Consider the following 23,117-nt stretch of genomic DNA (forward strand, 5'->3'; position numbering starts at 1 on the left):
AAACCACATGAAGATGGGGATAATGGGGCTAAACTGCATGAAGATGGGGATGATGGGGCTAAACCACATGAAGATGGGGATAATGGGGCTAAACTGCATGAAGATGGGGATGATGGGGCTAAACCACATGAAGATGGGGATAAACCACTTGAAGATGGGGATAATGGGGCTAAACCGCATGAAGATGGGGATAAAAACACTTGAAGATGGGGATAATGGGGTTAAAACACTTGAAGATGGGGATGATGGGGCTAAAACACTTGAAGACGGGGATAATGGGGCTAAAACACTTGAAGATGGGGATGATGGGGCTAAACCGCATGAAGATGGGGATAAAACACTTGAAGATGGGGATAATGGGGCTAAAACACTTGAAGATGGGGATGATGGGGCTAAAACACTTGAAGACGGGGATAATGGGGCTAAACCGCATGAAGATGGGGATAAAACACTTGAAGATGGGGATAATGGGGCTAAAACACTTGAAGATGGGGATGATGGGGCTAAACCGCATGAAGATGGGGGTAAAACACTTGAAGATGGGGATAACTGGGCTAAAACACTTGAAGATGGGGATGATGGGGCTAAAACACTTGAAGATGGGGATAATGGGGCTAAAACACTTGAAGATGGGGATAAACCACTTGAAGGTGTGGGCTAAACCGCATGAAGATGGGGCTAAACCACTTGAAGATGGGGATAATGGGGGTAAAACACTTGAAGATGGGGATAATGGGGGTAAAACACTTGAAGATGGGGATAATGAGGCTAAAACACTTGAAGATAGGGATAAACCACTTGAAGGTGTGGGCTAAACCGCATGAAGATGGGGCTAAACCACTTGAAGATGGGGATAATGGGGGTAAAACACTTGAAGATGGGGATAATGGGGCTAAACCGCATGAAGATGGGGATAATGGGGGTAAACCGCATGAAGATGGGGATAATGGGGGTAAAACACTTGAAGATGGGGATAATGAGGCTAAAACACTTGAAGATAGGGATAAACCACTTGAAGGTGTGGGCTAAACCGCATGAAGATGGGGCTAAACCACTTGAAGATGGGGATAATGGGGGTAAAACACTTGAAGATGGGGATAATGGTGCTAAAACACTTGAAGATAGGGATAAAATACATGAAGATGGGGATAATGAGGATAAAACATTTGAAGATGGGGATGATGGGGATAATGGGGCTAAACCGCATGAAGATGGGGATAAAACACGAAGATGGGGGCTAAACCACATGAACATGGGGATAATGGGGCTAAACCACTTGAAGATGGGGGATAAATCACATGAACATGGGGATAATGGGGCTAAAACACTTGAAGATGGGGGATAAATCACATGAACATGGGGATAATGGGGCTAAACCACTTGAAGATGGGGGATAAATCACATGAACATGGGGATAATGGGGCTAAAACACTTGATGAGGATAAACCACATGAACATGGGAGCAATGGGGCAAAACCACTTGATGTGGATAAAATACTTGAAGATGGGGCTAAACCACATAAACATGGGGTAATGGGGCTAAACTGCATGAAGATGAGGATAAAACACTTGAAGATAGGGCTAAACTACATGAACATGGGGACAATGGGGCTAAACTGCTTGAAGATGAGGATAAAATGCTTGAAGATGGGGGCTAAACCACAAACATGGGAATAATGGGGCTAAACCACTTGATGAGGATAAACTACATGAACATGGGGACAACAAGGCGAAACCACTTGATGTAGATAAAATACTTGAAGATGAGGATAAAACGCTTGAAGATGGGGCTAAACCACATGAACATGTGGGGGGGCACGGTGGTGTAAGTGGTTAGCACAGTCGCCTCACAGCAAGAAGGTTCTGGGTTCTGAGTGAGGCACTGTTAGCATGGCTGCCCACTGCTCTGGGTTTGTGTGCAGGTGTGTGTTCACTGCTTCAAATGGGTTAAATGCAAAGAGAAATTTCACAAGTGTATGATGAATAAAGTTGTGCTTTCTTTCTTTAAACCATATGAACATGGGAATAATGGGGCTAAACCACTGGATACACTTTGATTCAGAGCCTGGGGTTAATTCGATGCAATAATGATTACATAGATGAGGATTATTTGAAATGGATCAGTTCATCAGTTATTATTATTATTATTTTAAACCTTTATTTGTCACATGCACACTTCAAGCACAGTGAAATTCATCCTCTGCATTTAACCCATCTGAAGCAGTGAACACACGCACACACACCCAGAGCAGTGGGCAGCCACACCAGAGCACCCGGGGAGCAGTCAGGGGTCAGGTACCTTGCTCAAGGGCACTTCAGCCCAAGGCCGCCACACGTTAACCTAACCTGCATGTCTTTGGACTGTGGGGGAAACCGGAGCACCCGGAGGAAACCCACACAGACACGGGGAGAACATGCAAACTCCGCACAGAAAGGCCCTCGCCGGCCACGGGGCTCGAACCCGGACCTTCTTGCTGTGAGGCGACAGTGCTAACCACTACACCACCGTTATTATTATTATTAATAAACAATGAGAGTCTGTAATAATAATAAATTTATGATTGTTGCACAGGTTCATTTCATTCATATCCTTTTGAATCGATGCATAAATCCAAATTGTTGTATAGTTACAGCCCTATTTAATAATGAACTGAAACAGGAGCAGACATGGAGAAGTGTTTGGTGAACATAATGTGTTTATGTCGTATTTCAGTCCTTACTTATATATATATATTTTTTTGCGGTCCAAATCCTGCGCTCTGATTGGCTGGCGAGCGGGTCTGTATCCTACGATACGGACCTCAGTTACAGACCTCTGGCGACTCGCTTGTTCACAACAACAAACATAGTAGCAATTTTTGTCATTTATCTTTTTTTATGAGATTTATTTATAAGATTATCAAAAATCTTATGTTTGCCAGCATTTCTCAGGAGAATAGCATTAATTTTACAGCATGGATAGCGATAACGACAGTGTTCACAGCGAAAGCGAGTTTTACTACCCTGAGGAAGAAGAAATAAAAGAAATCATTTCAGGAGAAAGCTAAAAACCTCTAACTTGCCAACAGTTTGATTTCATTAGTTAATGAGGCCCATTTTGAACCATGTTATCCTAATACATAATATTACATTAGGTCAAAACTTTAAACCAGTACAATCTCTTCTTCAAAGTTTCACCAAATGGCTTTATTTATGTAATATAAAAGTCATAATACTGTATAACTTTGGTCGAGCAAAAACATGGCTGAATCCTGAATGACTCCTATTTGTATAAATAGGGGACTACATAGGCGGCAAAATGTAGTTGTTTTCCTGCCATGGAAGTGCACTTGTATACCGAGGAGGAAGCCATTTGCATTACAGCCGTGAATGAAGATTCAAAATAGCATTAATTTTACAGCATGGATAGCGATAACGACAGTGTTCACAGCGAAAGCGAGTTTTACTACCCTGAGGAAGAAGAAATAAAAGAAAACATTTCAGGAGAAAGCTAAAAACCTCTAACTGTTGCTAACGCCGAGCAAAAACATGGCTGAATCCTGAATGACTCAATTTTGTATAAATAGGGGACTACATAGGCGGCAAAATGTAGTTGTTTTCCTGCCATGGAAGTGCACTTGTATACCGAGGAGGAATCAATTTGCATTACAGCCGTGAATGAGGATTCAAAATGGCCGCTTGCCTCGGCTCGGTTTTCCCTTTCGGGCGCTCTCGTTTTCTGTTAGAATTTGGGAAAGAAAAAAATATATATATTATTTACCAGCTTAAGGTCGATCCGTATGTTGAAATACCGTACTTTCAAGACCTCGGTCACGGTATTTCACGATACGGACCTCCCAACTGGTAAATAACATATATACAGGGTGTCTAAAAAAAAATGTACTCACACTTTAACTGTCCCTAACATGCTGCCTTTTTTGTGTTGCAGGTGTAATTAATTAATCACAGCATGGACTTCTTTTTGCGGGGATATCTCAAAGACAAAGTTTATCGCACCAAACCAAGAACAATTGACGCATTGAAATTGGAAATTGAAAGACAATGTCGCAATATTCCTAATGACCTGTTTCGTGACGTTTGCGAATCCCTTGGTGCGCGTTATCAGCGTTGTCTGGACAATAACGGTCATCAATTTGAACATTTGCGAACATGATTCTTCGATTACATTTGTCTTCTGTATTCGACGCTATTCCATTTCACTCTATGTTCATAAATAAAGGTTTTCTCGTCATTCAAAGTGTGAGTACATTTTTTTGAGACACCCTGTATATATATATATATATATATATATATATATATATATTACACACAAATTTGTACATACAGAAAAGTCACCAGTGTGGATTAAGAGCATGATAAATTTACACATGCTGGCTTTTATACACCTTTTGTTCAACACTTTTTTTTTTTTTTTTACACATGTGGGTGTTTCACAATAATGCATTTATTTTAACATTTTCAAACACACAATATTTCAATATGGAAAGGCTGACAGAAATATCCCATAAAAGCGTTGAAGATTAACTGGTGTACAGTTGATTGAATGAACACTATTGGACTGGGCTGTTTGCTCCTTCTGGATCACTGAGCGGTGATTGTTGAGTCTGGCTTCCATACGTACCAAACGCGTTGATGTCACTCTGCAAGAATGTCCCATTGGCTAAACCAAGTCAAGGGGCGTGATTTTGCAACATCATGCTGCTTTCTGATTGGCACAGTGTGTTGCTGGGGTTTTTCCTGATCAACCAGCAGCTAAACCACAATATAGTGCATGTACTTATTATAGTCACTGGGCCTCCACATCACACCACAGCATAAAGAACACTGTTTAATATAATGGAAGCAAAGTTATTCAGCCTTTACACACTGATGCTTGTATTTATTTATATGAAAAACTTCCTAATTTAACTTTTTTTTTCACCTGAGCCTAAACTTTATTTATCCTCCCAAGGCCCAAGCTGTTTTTTTTTTTTTACATGCATTTTTTATTTCTCTTTGCTATTTGGGCTTATTAGAACCTGATTAGAATAAAAACTAAGCATCATCTTTTGATAAGATGTACTTTTAGAGAAAAAGTATGTCCACATATGTGGATTCTTGTTCTGAATTTCTAAAAAGTGCTGTCCACGCATGTGACCGCTAAGCCCTAGGAGGTTAAATATATTTAAAAAAAAAAACCCACATACAACAAAGCTGAGCTTTATTAATGGTTCACTCTAATTATAACTTACTTTCATTCATCTACCTCCAGGAACAGCTTGATCCAGAGACAGGAACACTGGGATGTAAGACAGAATACATCTTGGAGGAGATCTCAGGTCATCGCATGATCCCAGGAACACCCACCCACCGTCAGAAACAGGTGTACAGTAGGGGTCCATTTCTGTTCCCCAAAGTACAATCTACACTAACGTGCCCCCTCGGGCTTATCATTACACCTCTAGGTAACGGCGTTCCTAATCAGTATAGAAAAGTGTACAGATAAGTACGTTAAAAGGTACTGCCCCACTGACAAGCCCTTGTACTCCTAAAGGTACAACAACGTACTTAATTTTCTCAGAGTATCGGGGCAATTACAGTAGTCACTCCACATACCTGCATGTTTGTAGGAAGCTGGAGGTCTCCAGTGTCTCGTCACAATCATTAAGCCGAACTCAGAATGGAACCGGGGCCCCTGAACGCGACTCACCGAACCACCATGATGCACTAAATCTAACCAACCTTCCCTCCAACTTAATGAAAGCCTGCATTTTCCCCTCAGGAGATCTAAACTTGGACTCAAATGACCTCGGTTTGAAATTAAACCCTGAAATGGCAAGTGTACAGACTCAAACTTTGTCCACACATTATAATATATTCAGTACAGGTCAAACAATATTTCCCTTAGAATATCAACAATCATACTAAGAGAGAAAAAAAAAAGAAAAAAAAAATCTCTGGTCATTTCCATAGGGTTACCTTTTGCACACAAATTGCATTACCTGGAGATGGTCTGATCAACCAAATTTAATTCCAACACCTGTTTCAGTCCATTCTACTAACAGGGGCAGACAGATGTTGCCTCCATGACTAGCCAGCTTGGAACAGCCTAGCAGGAAGCCTTATCAATTGCCCCCCCAAAAAATAAATTTTATTATATATAAAAAACCCACACCCACTGGATGTTATGGGTTAGAACAGATTGGAATAGGAACGCACAGTTTTTCATCAAGACTGTGAGCAGATTGTGAAGCTTTGCCACTCAAGCATTTACACAATTGTAACACAAGGGTTGATTTCAAATAAAGACAAAACAAGCTAGATGGAAATGTAGTGCGCTTCATTTTTCATTCAGGAGCAGCTTAAGGTCAGACATGAGTTACTAAATACGGTGAAAAATAACGTGTGGAAAAGAAAACGACAGATTCTTAGAAAAAGGATCCTGATTTAGTGTGTACTGAAATAGCGCACTATCATGACAAATACCAAACTATCTTGAAGGACAATGATTATAGGTGGAGAGCTCGGGACATTGTGCGTCTCGCGCAATACAACTGTACAGTACAGCTTTTTGATGGGCTGACCTTGCCAAAGGATGTCTTAAAAAAACCTTGCTTATGATTGAGGACCTGTACATGTTACAGAAAACCCTACTGAACACCACAAATTGCTTCAGAGGCATTCTGTTTGATCAAGTATGGACAAGAAAAGTCCTGTATGTAATATTGGTCGTTGGCAAGATTCGCTTTGGCCAAGTACAACTCCACGGTAATACACGATCTGATCCGAAACCAAAACGAACCCTGATCTTTTATTCATTAAAGTCTTCGAATCCCATTTTCAGGCTCTTCGTCTTGTTGAGTGATTTCAGGGCAAATCTGACTTTCGATGTGACTTGACTTGCAAAGCAAACAATCTTAACAGAGAGAGAAAAAAAAAAAAAAAAGCCCAACCAACCAACCAACCAACAAAAAAAAAAAAATCACTGTAAAAGCCTTACAAAGATTGACAAAGTATTTTATATATGTAGATAACCAATACCATAATCCTTCTCTTTCCAGGAAAAACAAAAAACAAAACAAAAAACCAAGTCACATGTATGCATATTGGATTTTAAGCAATTCAAATTTAATACTTTTGCCCCCCTCCCCCCCCCCCCCATCATTTCGCTACAGAAATCCAGGTAAAAAAAAAAAAATCCCCACACTGTCATAAAACAGCAGCAATTGCCAGTTTAAAAAAAAAAAAAAATTATCGGGGAGGACAATACAAGGGGAGGGAGATGAATATAAAGAAAAAAAATATATATATATTTCTTTATTAGAGAAGTGAGTCCAGAGATGGTTCTTTGTCAGACTGAGTAGAGTTACATCAGGGGCGCGTGCTGTCACTTCTCGACTTCAAAAGGGAAAGAATCAACAAAATGAGGCAAAGTCTTATCCAATCAGAGCGCTCTAAGGCAGGAGCAGATTTGTTATTCGTGAAGGGCGCTGTCCTTCATTTGACTGACAGACAGTTAATTCCTCTTCGGCTTCTGAAACTGCCCGTGTGTGTTTTTTGTGTGTGTTTGTGGTTAATTAGGGTCCACACACTCGCTTGCTGCAAAAGAAAGACATTTCTTTCCGGAAATTTTTTTTTGTTTTTTTTTTTGGAACTCCATATCATACTTTTTCATTTCGCTTCTCATTTCAGTCTCAGACTACCTAGTAGTCATCCAAATCGAAAAACTCGTCGTCTTCTCCCTGGTATTCCATCCCCTGGAAATCCACTCTGTACCGCAAGATACCTGAGAGAAAAAACAGACTCCGTGAGGGGACAGAGAAAACTTGGATTCAGTGGTCATGCTTTTCAATTATTCAGGATTAGCAAGAGTTCGGAACCCACAAGGAAGCAAATCACCGGTCCCAAAGTTAGTTTTAACCATTATTAAAGGACAAGGCAACTTTTGTACAAAATCATCACAAATAGATAGATCTCATCTCATTATCTGTAGCCGCTTTATCCTTCTACAGGGTCGCAGGCAAGCTGGAGCCTATCCCAGCTGACTACGGGCGAAAGGCGGGGTACACCCTGGACAAGTCGCCAGGTCATCGCAGGGCTGACACATAGACACAGACAACCATTCACACTCACATTCACACCTACGGTCAATTTAGAGTCACCAGTTAACCTAACCTGCATGTCTTTGGACTGTGGGGGAAACCGGAGCACCCGGAGGAAACCCACGCGGACACGGGGAGAACATGCAAACTCCGCACAGAAAGGCCCTCGCCGGCCACGGGGCTCGAACCCGGACCTTCTTGCTGTGAGGCAACAGTGCTAACCACTACACCACCGTGCCGCCATAGATAGATAAATATATAAAGTAATCGATCATGGAATTTATAGAGAAAGAACAGACCGCATAACAGTATCTTTTAACTTTGAATAATATGGGCTTGCGCTGAGCTCAGCGAAGATGCGTTCCGCCATATTGATCTACTGCGTGACGTCATGCAGCCCACCGCTGAAAAGAACTCTTCAGTGCTTCATGGTAATAAGGTAAAAAACCAGTACAATCGCTTCTTCAAAGTTTCACCAAATGGTTTTATTTATGCAACTTAAAGCTCATAATACTGTAGAACTTTGGTCGAGTAAAAACACGGAGCAAAAACATGGCTGAATTCTGAATGACTCCTATTTGGATTTGTCCTACCAAGCCTACTGCGCATGCGTGAAGCGGCTCGGCTCGGTTTTCCCTTTTGGGCGCTCTCGTTTTCTGTTAGAATTTGGTAAAGAAAAAATAAATAAATATTATTTACCAGCTTACCGGGTCCATGAACATAAATCTGACAGCTGACAAGGTCGGGATATAAACGAATCGAATACAAGCCACCCGCCGGGACTCCTTACTGTCATCACAGTGATCTGTCTGTAAACACTGTTTTCATGGGCCCAGTGACGTCACAGATCAGAGAGAGGCGCATTAACGAAAGATTCTGATTGGTTTATAGTTGCCCACAATCTCAAAATGGCTGCCTCCTCCAACTTCGGCTCCTCTGTGTCAATTCATGATTTCAAAGTTAAAAATATTTTTTCATGTTCGATATATAATGGAAATAATTAACGGAATTGATTACGTATACGTTTTTCTCCTATTACACACACTGTACAAAAGTTGCCTTTTCCTTTAAAGCTCGAGAATTCATCAGAAATATTCTGGAAGAAGCACTGTACGATTGCTCGACAGTCAAAGCTAGCTTAGAGAAGGAAAAAAAAAATCCCAAAGCAAAACTAAAACGCAAATATTTTCCCGTCAAATTATTTAACTCTGAACAAGCCATCATGTCCGCACCAGCGATTCAACCAAACATCTATCCATAAATAGCGCTACAAATCAGCATGTCTTCATTTTAAAACTGAAAGGAGTCCAGCTGAAAAGTCAAAACGCACAAAAAAGTAGACACGACATGCCTTCTACCCAATTTACATTTCAATATTCAAACCGGTATTTGGTGACATTCAGCTGGAGGTGGAACCTATTTAAAAGTCGACGGCCTTTCAATTTCATAAAATCAGTGAAATTTAGTTCCCTCTGAAATTTGGGCAGTGATGTATGTTTATTTCTGCAATAGCTTAACCACCCAGGCTATTCTGGGGGTGGGAAGTTATTGAATTTGAGGGGATTCTCTCGCAAATGTGTATGAAATCGCTCGCTTCACACAGTCAAGCAGACAGAGGAAGTCCGTGTGCTGCGCACGCACGGGTTTACCTCGACCGCCATCATTCTGTCGCGAAACGAGCAGCTGATCACACCGAGGTGCTCGCTGACCGCCGATATTTATTAGTTTGGTCCTGCGTTTGCTTTCCTTCGTATATAACACAACGCCTTTTCTTCCGGCTCATGGATGCAAACGGCGCGCCTTTTGGCAGATGCCGCCTTTTTCACGGCTGTCTGGGGGACTTGTGTGAATCGCGCAGATCCGAGGAGTTTTTTTTTTTTTTTGTGGGGGGGGGCGTTGGAGTGTCTGATTATAATTTCATCAAAGTAAATTCTGTATTAAAATTACTAAATAAGCAAATGCCGTTACAGTCCATGAAACATAGGAAGTATGAGAAGAAAACAGTAAATCAGAAAGCTGCGCACGTAAAGCCAATTACGTAACTTGCGTTGGACTGATGGAAATCCTTGCGCGTGCAGTGAAGTGCAGCCAGCAGCAGATAATGGCGCGCAGCCAATTGGCTTTACGTGCGCAGCTTTCTGATCTACTGTTTTCTTCTCATACTTCCTATGTTTCATGGACTATAACGGCATTTGCTTATTTAGTAATTTTAATGATGAAATTATAATCAGATACTCCAACGCCCACCTAAAAAAAAAAAAAAAAAAAACATCAGATCTGCGCGATTCACACAAGTCCCCCAGACAGCCGTGAAAAAGGCGGCATCCGCCAAAAGGCGCGCAGTTTGCATCCATGTTCCGGCTTTCCGTTACTGTAGTCGGTCGCTCACGTCCTCCATTTTTCTCTCCTGTTTCAAATTTGTATCCCACAATGCCTTGTGCGAACAGGGAAAGCCCACCACGTCATGCATGTAGTATTTTGAATTGGGTCATGGGGAAGCAGGAAAAAATCGTGGAGAATTTAGGGCCACGTGACCCTAAATTCATTAATTTTTCGATTAAGGGCCCGTTTACACGAGGACGCTGTCGGGTAAAAACAACTAAATATTTTATCGGAAGTGCCTTTCGTCTACACGGGGACGGCGTTTCCGAGGCTGAAAAACAGAAAAAATTGAAAACGCCTTCCAGAGTGGATAAGTTAAAAACAGCCCCCGTTGCATATCCGTCTAAACTACCCAATACGCCAAACTCTGCTCGGATCTGCTCACGTCGGGTACGCGTTTACGTCATACATGTGTCATATACTGTACATGCCAGCCCGGGAAGTAAGACAGTAAGTAAAAAAGTAAGAGCATGTCTGATTACATCGATCCAACGGACCTTCAAGCTGCTCTGGCAGCTTTAATAAACGTCCAGGAGTCCTTCGAACATCTATACCGAATCTGCACATATACCGTTAATGAACAGAGGCGGGTATAGTATGCTCTTACTTTTTTACTTACCATAGCCAGAGTAGTCAAAGTTTTCGTGGTGCAGATGTGCAGATCAGACAAGACAGAAGACGTTGCGCATGCGTGCAGACATAGCGGAGGTCTTTCACAGCACCACCTAGCCGCCTGGCAGATTTCCTAGATGCAGCCACCTAGACGCAGATTTCCTCCTTGAAAACGGTCGTGTAGACGCGGAAAAAAGTGAGAACGAAAACGGACTTTTGCGTTTTTGTTTCAGACCGTCCCCGTGTAAAGTGGGCCTAACAGAATAAAATTGAAAGTCTGATTCGAATTCAGTAGCTTTCGGTCCACTAAACAAAAATAATCGGGTGTCAGGAAAATTCTTTTTATGACCTAAACTTGCAGGACAGCTTTAATTCTGTGGCGTTGGGTAACATTCACAAAAGCCAACTGCCACCGCAAGTATGTGGGGAATAATGAACATCTGAACAGTGACTGCATCATTCAAATAACGGCGCCTCCAAAGATTAACCAGGTATTCAAATAACTCTGCACATTTCTACTCGACTAGAAATATGCAAAACTTCAGAACTCCGCACTGTCAAAGAGCTACTGTTGTTAGGACCTTCAGCAAGAACCCTAAACCTTCAACTAGACACTTATATAACGTAGGTCAGATGAACTGTAAATACAATTATTACATGGCACGAGCTACTTCCAGTAAAATCGTGCGCTCTGATTGGTTCCTTAGCGGGCAGAATTTTCCCGTATTGCCCATGGGCAATTACGGACTTTCTTTCCAAGCGCCCCCGTCCATTATCTAGTATCATTTTGTTGAAAAAAATAAACCAATATATATAGTTTATATTTTTATCTTTCTCAGAACATGCGTCATGTATTACTTGAGTGGAGAAATATTGTTTTGAAACCGCCAGCCGTTTATTCTGACTCAACTACGTTACAAATACGACGTGACTGAAAGCAGCGTCATGCCTCATTATAATGACCGTCTATTTTCATCTTGGGAAAAAAAAAAGCCATATAATAAACCCTTTATTAACCTCGCTGGGCGGCACGGTGGTGTAGTGGTTAGCGCTGTCGCCTCACAGCAAGAAGGTCCGGGTTCGAGCCCCGTGGCCGGCGAGGGCCTTTCTGTATGGAGTTTGCATGTTCTCCCCGTGTCTGCGTGGGTTTCCTCCGGGTGCTCCGGTTTCCCCCCACAGTCCAAAGACATGCAGGTTAGGTTAACTGGTGACTCTAAATTGACCGTAGGTGTGAATGTGAGTGTGAATGGTTGTCTGTGTCTATGTGTCAGCCCTGTGATGACCTGGCGACTTGTCCAGGGTGTACCCTGCCTTTCGCCCGTAGTCAGCTGGGATAGGCTCCAGCTTGCCTGCGACCCTGTAGAACAGGATAAAGCGGCTAGAGATAATGAGATGAGATTAACCTCGCTTGCTCTGTCTTTATGGGAAAATATCAGACCTCTGTCTTTTTGTCTGGCTCGGTCCGTCCTGTCAAGACCTCGGTCTGATATTTTCCCGTAAAGACCTCGCGCTCGGTTAATAAGTAGTTTATTAACACGGTAAGAAAGAACAGCTGAAATGCATGGGTTTGTGTCCCCACCTCCAATTCCTCCGAATCCCTTCACGAACTGCGAACCCTCTTGACTTTTGTCTGTGACGATCTCCAGCGTGGCTCCAAACTTCTTGTAGTTATTAGCAAACCACTCCAGCAGTGGCATACACTCGATCAGCTCGTGCTCCTGCCCCGTCTGACGAGCACACAAATTGGGACACAAAATTAAATTTGACAACAATACAGTCACTAGAACTGAAGGCGCTTCAACACGTATGCTTTAAACGGCATTGTTTACTTTCCTCCTTTTAAAAGGACGCATTCGCTCGGTAGTTGTATAAACAGGTGCGAGTCTCAGTACAAACCATGCGACTTTACACAGATCTGTTCAACTCAAGAATAAAGTGCACAATATGGAAACTTTACACACCTCCTTGTCTGTGAAGTGGGACTTGTCCTTCTCTTGCTCAGGTGTCAAATAAATGGTCTTCTCATCTGAAACAAAGCAAGGGTAAAATTATCCAATCTCAGTGTGGTCCCCCCCCCCCCCCCCCCCCCCCGAGTTTACTGACTTATTTTTATTATTTTTTTTTAAATGGGGGCTGGATGAGGATGGTCACCTGCAGGACCCCTCCCCATAACTCAAAGCCGTTGGTCATATTGCTGGGTTTCAGTCACGTGACTTTTCGTAGCAGTTTTACCGGAAGTGAAACAGCTGGTGGTCTAAACGGCTGCTGTAGTGCAAACAACCAGCGATGACTTATCTGAGCATGCTCGTAATCTAGAAGCCACTGCTGGCTTTAGATACACTACCGTTCAAAAGTTTGGGGTCACTTTGAAATGTCCTTATTTTTGAAAGAAAAGCACTGTTCTTTTCAATGAAGATCACTTTAAACTAATCAGAAATCCACTCTATACATTGCTAATGTGGGCGGCACGGTGGTGTAGTGGTTAGCGCTGTCGCCTCACAGCAAGAAGGTCCGGGTTCGAGCCCCGTGGCTGGCGAGGGCCTTTCTGTGCGGAGTTTGCATGTTCTCCCCGTGTCCGCGTGGGTTTCCTCCGGGTGCTCCGGTTTCCCCCACAGTCCAAAGACATGCAGGTTAGGCTAACTGGTGACTCTAAATTGAGCGTAGGTGTGAATGTGAGTGTGAATGGTTGTCTGTGTCTATGTGTCAGCCCTGTGATGACCTGGCGACTTGTCCAGGGTGTACCCCGCCTTTCGCCCGTAGTCAGCTGGGATAGGCTCCGGCTTGCCTGCGACCCTGTAGAACAGGATAAAGCGGCTAGAGATAATGAGATGAGATGAGGCATTGCTAATGTGGTAAATGACTATTCTAGCTGCAAATGTCTGGTTTTTGGTGCAATATCTCCATAGGTGTATAGAGGCCCATTTCCAGCAACTCTCACTCCAGTGTTCTAATGGTACAATGTGTTTGCTCATTGCCTCAGAAGGCTAATGGATGATTAGAAAACCCTTGTACAATCATGTTAGCACAGCTGAAAACAGTTGAGCTCTTTAGAGAAGCTATAAAACTGACCTTCCTTTGAGCAGATTGAGTTTCTGGAGCATCACATTTGTGGGGTCGATTAAATGCTCAAAATGGCCAGAAAAATGGCTTGACTAGATTTTCGATTCATTTTACAACTTATGGTGGGAAATAAAAGTGTGACTTTTCATGGGAAAAAAACAAAACAAAATTGTCTGGTTGACCCCAAACTTTTGAACGGTAGTGTACCGTATATTCAGAAGATTGCTGTGTGCAATGGAATCGACCCCTACAGTCTGGGAAAGAAGGATTTGTCATACGATCTCGAAAACTACCCTTCAGTCGAGTTCCCCGACATCTCCAACTATCTGGTGTTGCAGACGTCCTTCTACACCGCAAAACAGATGAAAGCGTGGAAGAGTATGGAGGCTTACAACTTTTTTTGTATGTGGCTGGGTAAAGGACCTCGCTATCAAGTCGCTGCCAAATGAATCCTGTATTGTTTTTGCCCGTGTAAGCATGTTTAAGCTTTTTGTTCGTGTCTTTACAACGAAGCGCTGCAAGTTGAAGTGTAAACAAAGAACAGTTGGCTTGATTCTCACTTGTGTTGGCTCTTATCTCTCCGGTAACTCATTCACAAAGATCATCAGAAACCCCTTTAAAGACCTGGATCTTAAACAAGACGGAGAAGTCATCACGGCGCAGTGTAACTGTACGGCTGGGGAAGGATTTTGTCGTAACCTTCATGCATATGGACTTTAGTGCTTCGTGACTAAACAAAAAAAAGTACCGTAAAATAACGACACATAGCAAGAAAAGTACTAGGAAAACACTAAGGGCGTAGCTGAGAGGGATTTACAAACCTTTCACCAAGTGATCACTGCAAACTCGCGCATGCTTCGACTCGGCTCCCTTCGATTTCAGTCAGAGGTTCAAAAGCCACCTTTCTCCATGTCTTTTTGTGAAATCCTGTGTTCGTTCACCTTCACAGGGAACCCTGAAGAAACTCTTCAGTTTCACGGTTTGATCGGTTCGAACGACTCAAGCGCAAGGCATTTTTCATGCGAGCAATGCACCTTCTCCGTACAAACGCTTTGTCAAAATGAGCTTTGGTAGACCACCAGCTAAAGTTTCGAATAACTAACAAGGCGGATGTGACGTCACGTGAAACCCAGCAATTCTATTCGGGCGGGGTGATTTCAAAGGTGGTGGGGGACAAAATCCTCAAAAGGGCTCCAGTTTTTCAGATACCCCTCCCTGAGGCCTATCTGCTGTACTCGGGCCTCTCTTACAAAAGAAATCTTAATCTCGATTAAATGGCCTGATTAAATAAAGGGTGTGCATCAGTGAGGGACCATCTCGGAGGAAAGTTCATCCCTCCAGTAGTTTGACAGACTTAGCAAAGAGCACTGAAGATATTCTGGAGACTCATGGTGGCCTCACGACGACTAAAACACTTCATTTTGGTTTTGTCACCCACCTGTACCACAGCCTCTCGTACCTCATCGCTCGATTCTGTAATTTGTACTTCGCTCACCTGTCCACTTTCTACATGCTGTCCCTGCTCCCTGCCTACCACCTGGGGCAGATGCTCCTGCTGAGTTACAGACACAAGAAGTTATTTCCAGAGAAAAATACTCTCATGAAAGGAAGCGTTATACTGTCGTGACTTACAGATTAAAATGGCATATGAACCATTTAGCGTTCCAATTGATTTATAATTCTAATTAGGAAGTCGGAGAGCTCATTTCTTCTTTGTGTAATTTGTTTTCATTCACCTCTCCCTTTCCACTGCTCATCCCTACTTTGATTTGTGTGTTAAGTACGGTAGTAGACAGACTGCTTGCTTGAAAAAAAAAAAAAAATTTTTTTTTATATATATATATATATATATATATATATATATATATATATATATATATAAAAATAAAAAAGTGCTGTCAAGCGATTAAAATATTTAATCACTATTAATGTCGTGACTGTCATAGTTAACTCGCAATTAATCGCAATTTAATCGCACATTTTTGTCACATGAAAAACCATGTAATTCTCTTAGCATAAAAAAGTGAATGGGCTTGCTCACCGTTCGAACTACGGGGGTACTCGGGGGATCCGAGATCCCCTGAAACAGACATGAGATCCCTTGAAAACATGGTTTGGGAAATGTTGGGGGGTCTCTAAAATATTGGCAAAATGATGTTTATTGACATAGCAATCGTGTGTAACGGGAAGCATTTGCATATCCGAAGTGAGCGCGCGATGGAGATCCGCGCTCTGAGACAAGCGCAAGCACCCCACCCCACGGGGAAAAAAGGGACCCCCCGAAAATATCGGCATAGTTCGAACACTGGTTGTACCAATGTTTTTTTTTTATTGCAGAGCATAACACGTCTTGTCACAGCCACTGCAAAGTGGGCCTGGAGCCGCCGATGGGAAAACGAAACCTAAGCTGAGCACCGTGGCTCTTCGGGGGAGGGAGGGCAGAGGACTCTGGCTGTGCGGGGCGTGGCATTACAGTCTAGCTGCTATCGTTTTTCTAAGCAAAGTCTCTGTTCCAAGTTCCTGGCAGTTTCAAAAGCTTATGAAAAACCTACATGTCACAGAGCGTTAATCTCGCGATAAAAATTATCGCCGTTAAAATTGAGTCAAGTTAACATGTTAATAACGCGACATTTTTGACAGCACTAATATATATTATATAGTCATTTTCTATGGCTAGCTAACTTCATGTTTACAAAGCGATATATTCCAACATGACCTCATTATGAATATTCATAACAACGTTAGCTAACTTAATTTATTGTATCCACATTCACTGGATGAGCAATCATGCACTCTGATTGGCTACTCTACGACTAGATCAGCGTGAGTAGAGAAAAACAAAATGGCAGAACAGGGTTTCTGCAGGCTTGAACAAGTTCAATTTAAGACTTTTTAAGACCATAACAGGTTAAATTTAAGACTTATGCCGCACAAAAAAATAAAGAAAATTGGGAGAGCCTGAATTACTTTCAAAATAACAATTTATATCATTCACCAATGAACTCATTACATCCCTAGGGTGTGCTCTTGCATTAATGAGGAACTAAGTTGCAGTGGAGCCAAAGACATCCCGCAAATCACTTGAGGATGAGGCATTCGATTCCGTACGGTTTGCGTGTTGTAGCGTTACAGTTCGCACGGAGTTAGCTGATACACCGTCTCGAGGTGTGCTTGGACCTGACAACGCTGAACAAAATTGAGTGATGGCATGCGAATGTTGCAGACTTTTATGGGCAGCCTGGTGCTTCTCCGCTTTCGCGTGTGATTCCAGTGCCTTTACACCCAGGGTGCCGAGTCTGAGTGTTCTTTTGCACAATGTGCAGTACGCCTCAAACGGACTGTTTGGTACACGTTTTAACCAGTCTACGAAATCATTGCGTTCAAGCCAGCAGTCGTTAAACTTGCATTTGCCCATTTTGCTACAAACCGTGACAATCTCCCTCGCTTCTTTTAGGCTCTAAACGCGCACGTACCATGCCCTGCGCATCACCATGCCAACCGGGCTAGACGCCGGATTCCACTGTGTCTCATTTGTAGTTTGCAGCGTAGCCTACTGACACTAAGTAGGCCTAGCCTATATGACTAATTATGAATATCACCAACGCATTTAACAAAAAAAAGCGAATAGGGTAAATGGACGCAAGGATTTAAGACTTCACAAAATTACATTCAAGACCTACAATGCAAAATATGCTCGTATTTTAGACTTTTTAAGGCCTTAAATTAGGATTATCAAATTTTAGACTTTTTAAGACTCCGCGGAAACCCTGGTATTGCTGAACCAAAAGAGGACAAAATAAAATAACTCCTCGAAAACCCCCGAAAAATACAAAGCAAAATATGGAATAAAAGTATTTGATGGTAAGAACATCTTTTGTTTTTCAATAATTATAGCACTTTTCACAAATTGCTCCTGTCATTTCACCGGTTTGTTTACATTCTAAGCAGAAATTATTTTGTCAGACATTTTGTTTAAAAGGTTATTATTTATCGAATTTGCAAAAAATAAAAATCATCCTGTTTCTCAAAATCCAGTCAGTGTGGACAGAATAAAACAGTTATTCCACTCAATCGTGTCGTACATGGCTTACAGCTTGGCTTGGCGCCTCATCACCCATCAGCTCATGTACGACTTGATTTCATGGAATAAATGTTAGTGTGTGTCTGAAGACACGACTCACTTTTTTTTTTGAAGAAGGAAAAAAAAAGAAAAAAGTCACATCCTCTATCTTTTGCAGCTCTTGGGGTTCAGACACTGCGAACTGTTTGAATCGAATCGTTTTTGAGTGCACGAGAGGAGAGCGCAGCTTGAGCGGGGGATGGTTCTGCATGGTCCTAGTGCCTGCACACTAGGGATGTTAACCGATGACCGTTTGACCGGTGGTTGACCAAATCAACGTCAACCGATTAATTTTTTTTTGGTTGTCGGTTAAAAAAAAAAAATAAAAAATAAATCGTTTTGAAGCTGCCGATTTTGGAGCGGAGAACCTGGAATTCTGTGTTGTAAACGCTTGGGGCACGCCATGCGGTGTAAGGACGACAGCTGACAAATCAGAAACACCCATTCAGTCATGTCCCACCCTCCCGCCCCAGTTGAAGACAGCTGCAACTCGGCGAAAGAAAAGTGTAGACACAGGCTTTTTAGCTTACAAATTACTATTCTTTTTTTTTTTTTTTTAATTATTATTAGAAGGCACATCGAGTTTAGTCCTGCCTTGGCCAGTGCATTCTGAAAGTATGTTTCGGTCTGTAGCCAACAATGCATGTTATTGCAGATCATCTCTCTCCACACAAACTAAAGGCGCAGATGCCGACTTTTTCATGGCTGAATCGTGCAGATCCGATTTTTTTTTTTAAGGGGGGGGGGGGGCGTTGGAGTGTCAATAATTTCATCAAAGTAAATTCTGTATTAAAATTACTAAATAAGCAAATGCCGTTACAGTCCATGAAACAGGAAGTATGAGAAGAAAACAGTAAATCAGAAAGCTGCGTACATTTGCAAACGTGCGCAGCTTTCTGATTTACTGTTTTCTTCTCATACTTATACTTCCTATGTTTCATGGACTGTAACGGCATTTGCTTATTTAGTAATTTTAATACAGAATTTACTTTAATGAAATTATTCAGACACTCCAACGCCCCCCTAAAAAAAAAAAATCGGATCTGCACGATTCAGCCGTGAAAAGGGCGGCATCCGCCAAAAGGCGCGCCGTTTGCATCCCTGTTTAAACTCATAGGTTAACCGACTTTAACCGGCTAATGAGGCTCGGTGGTCGGTCAAGATTTTTTTTTTCTAAAGTTTTCGCCATCCTTACTGCACACTCACTCCTGTTTCTGAGGAGGCGCACTTTCCATGTGGTCGTAGCGCCTGCACTTTATTTTTCAGACCTGAAAGTGTGACGTTTCCCATGTCCAAAATCGCTCACTCATTCACGATTCCCTATATAGGGAATTACTATATAGAGGACTATACAGTGAGCTCATTGGCAAAATGAAAGGGGGGGGGGGGAGGGGGGACCCACTTTCGGACACTACTCCACTGCTTTGTTATTTACTGTCGCACAATTAAAACGGGGCGGCACGGTGGTGTAGTGGTTAGCGCTGTCGCCTCACAGCAAGAAGGTCCTGGGTTCGAGCCCCGGGGCCGGCGAGGGCCTTTCTGTGTGGAGTTTGCATGTTCTCCCCGTGTCCGCGTGGGTTTCCTCCGGGTGCTCCGGTTTCCCCCACAGTCCAAAGACATGTAGGTTAGGTTAACCGGTGACTCTAAATTGACCGTAGGTGTGAATGTGAGTGTGAATGGTTGTCTATGTGTCAGCCCTGTGATGACCTGGCGACTTGTCCAGGGTGTACCCTGCCTTTCACCCGTAGTCAGCTGGGATAGGCTCCAGCTTGCCTGCGACCCTGTAGAAGGATAAAGCGGCTAGAGATAATGAGATGAGATGAGATGAGATGAGACAATTAAAACGTGCCAGATCTGGTGCCAGGCTGGTGGGTTTTCAAAATAAATACGTGCATGTGTTTTTGTGATAAATCCATATTATACTGAGCGTATGTCCCACATGAATAAATACAAAGTACTTTGTGTCTGCTGCTCTTTCAGTTCTTTTAAATCAAGGCTGAATCCTTTCTTCTTTGCCGCTGCCTTTTATTAAACCAAATTTGAGGCTTTGGATTAATTCCTCGCTCTGGACTAGAACTTTTGTTCTTGTATTTTATCCGTCTTATTCTGTTTTAGCTTGTTTTCTATTCTCATACTATTTTTAATTGTACTTGAAAGTCCGTTTATAATGCGTTTCTTCCTCTGTCCGTTCACCCCAATACACTTTCTTTCAGCGCGACTGCAATGCATGATGGTGTATATATTGCTTGGTTAGTGACCATCGGTTGTACACTACTTTTCATGATGCATTGTGGGATACTATGAGTGCACTGTATAGGGTGTAATAATCCTCATTATACATTCAGACAGCGCTACAAAATGGCGAGCTCACGATATAAGCCTCGGTCACAACCGGACGTACGATTTTTTGGCCGTGCGATTTTTGGCGTTTCCCAAATCACTGCGTTTTTTTTTTTTTTGTTCGTGGAGAACATAGTTGTGGTGACCATGAAGGAGTAAGATCACCGCGCACCCAACGTACAACCCGGAAGTCGAACGTGCGTACCACGCACGAAACCTGAGGCTGCTCGGACGTATGGCTGTCGCTTCATTCGTACAGCCAACGCACCTTCAAACGTGCACTAATCGTACTGACCGTGAGTTCCATGCAGGCTTCGTATGAAGGTTGCAAGAACTGCGCACGATCTGTACGTTGTGCGTACCAACGGCGTTCGTTTGTCGCACTGCAGTGATTGGAGAGGGTTTTTTATATATATAGGCATACTTTGGTTTCTCACTGTGAAAATGGCAATCCCTCCGCAAAGATTTCGTCTCAAACTCCTGGCCTGCATCCTCCTCCTCACTGCTCCTTGCCGTCTCTCTCTCTCCTCCCTCTCTGCCGCCGTCTCTCTCTCTCCTCCGTCTCCGACACCTTTTCTATCCTCCTCTTCCCTTCTGCCTTCGGCATATTGAATTGAAGCGATGCAATGCAATGCAATGAAATGAAATTAAATGAAACTGGGTTTTCTCTCAAAGCCTACGTGTACAAATGGCCGTAGGCACCCCTGCAGCTTTATATACCCGAGTTTTCGTGCGATTGACGCCCTCTCGCCGTACGGCCAATGCACGGCCGACTTACTTGACACGCATGGATGACGTACGAAATATCTGAACGTGCGTTGGCCGCACTAATTACGTATGTGGGGCGCACGACACACATACAGAGTCCGCAAGTGCGACGTACGAAAAAAATTGACATTTTGCCCAAACCTGACACCAGCAAATCGTACGAAAGGCGCACGTCGGCCGTACGGAAGACACACGAGGCCGTAAGTTTGTCTTGCAACCTGAAAAAAACGTAAGCGCCCGTAGAGTTTGTTTGACATGACAAAGAACCTCTGCGGCCGGTCTGCGGCCAGTCTACGGCTCGAATATCAGCACGTCACACGAGCGCCCTCCATGCGTTTCTTTGCGTTTTTTGCATGTAGACCGGCCGTAGGAGCACGTACAGCCGGTTGTGACCGAGGCAATAGTGAGTAAGGAGTGATTTCGGACACGGGGATTGATGAGCAACAGCTTTAAATCAATTTCATCAGATCACAAAAAACATACAATGCCTGGGCGCAAAAAAAGTCACTATTTGGATTTCAATAAGCAAATACTTAGGAGCCTTTGATTGGATAATTACTGCAGGGACTAGTATGTTTCAAATAGCAAAAATTCTTTTAACCCTAACTGAAGCAGTGAGTAGCTTCTCGTTTCTTACATGGCCACGTTGGAAGATGTATCCCGTGGTCATGGAAAAGATGTTACTGTGTTTCAGAAGGGCCAAATTATTGGCCTGCATCAAGCAAACACCACAACCCCGATTGCTGAAATGACTGGAATTGGGTTAAGAACGGTCCAACACATTATTCAAATCTAGGAGGACAGGGGTAAAAAGGGAGAATCATTTCCCGAATAAAAAATTTCAAGGTTTTGAACGTTTCTGTCCGCAGACTAAATTCGTTCCTTTACCAAAATTCGGCCTACTAACAAAAACTGAGCAATTCTCTAATGGTTTACGTGGTCCACCTGAACAGTGAATAGTTTCATGAATAACGTAAATACACAATTTCCATATTTAGGTTTATTTGCAGAAAACGTTAGAATGATGCTTTGGGAATTGGGCGGCACGGTGGTGTAGTGGTTAGCGCTGTCGCCTCACAGCAAGAAGGTTCTGGGTTCGAGCCCAGTGGCCGATGGGGACCTTTCTGTGCGGAGTTTGCATGTTCTCCCCATGTCTGCGTGGGCTTCTCTCACAGTCCAAAGACATGTAATTAGGTTAACATGGGGCGGCCTTGGGCTGAAGTGCGCTTGAGCAGGGTACCTGACCCCAACCGCTCCCCGGGCGCTGTCGTATGGCTGCCCACTGCTCTAGGCGTGTGCATGTGTTCACTGCTTCAGATGGGTTAAATGCAGAGGATGAATTTCTCTGTGGTTGAGTGTGCATGCAACAAAGGTTTCTTCTTAATACAATACCCAATGTTACCCATAACAGTAAATTTAATAGAGTATATCAAGATTAAAACTGATCATATTTAACTGGATTAAAGCCGTGATATCATCGAGCAGTCATCGTTTCTAGTGAACTACCTTGAGAAAACAAGTCTATTTCTGGCTACTTGTGGACGGGTTGAATTTTTCTGGCTCTTGGATTCCTGGTGGGTACTCAGCCTTACAGGCTTACATCAGGGGAAGCACGGTGGTGTAGTGGTTAGCGCTGTCGCCTCACAGCAAGAAGGTCCTGGGTTCGAGCCCCGTGGCCGGCGAGGGCCTTTCTGTGCGGAGTTTGCATGTTCTCCCCGTGTCTGCGTGGGTTTCCTCCGGGTGCTCCGGTTTCC

The 23,117-nt window shown here is 43.0% G+C and overlaps 1 protein-coding gene across 1 annotated transcript in view; it reads right to left on the reverse strand.

Moving 5' to 3' along the window:
* Positions 1 to 6,302: 6,302 nt before the first annotated feature.
* Positions 6,303 to 23,117, reverse strand: part of etf1a (eukaryotic translation termination factor 1a) — a 99,612-nt gene continuing 82,797 nt past the window's right edge. Inside the window, exons 9-11 of the mRNA XM_060910449.1 lie at positions 13,037 to 13,101; positions 12,655 to 12,802; positions 6,303 to 7,765 (exon numbers count right to left, since the gene is read on the reverse strand). Of these exons, the coding sequence (XP_060766432.1) occupies positions 7,683 to 7,765; positions 12,655 to 12,802; positions 13,037 to 13,101 (296 nt within the window). The 3' untranslated portion in view covers positions 6,303 to 7,682. The remainder of the gene's footprint in view (positions 7,766 to 12,654; positions 12,803 to 13,036; positions 13,102 to 23,117) is intronic.

Source organism: Neoarius graeffei, chromosome 2 (assembly GCF_027579695.1).
Source record: "Neoarius graeffei isolate fNeoGra1 chromosome 2, fNeoGra1.pri, whole genome shotgun sequence".
NCBI classification, from domain to species: Eukaryota; Metazoa; Chordata; class Actinopteri; order Siluriformes; family Ariidae; genus Neoarius; species Neoarius graeffei.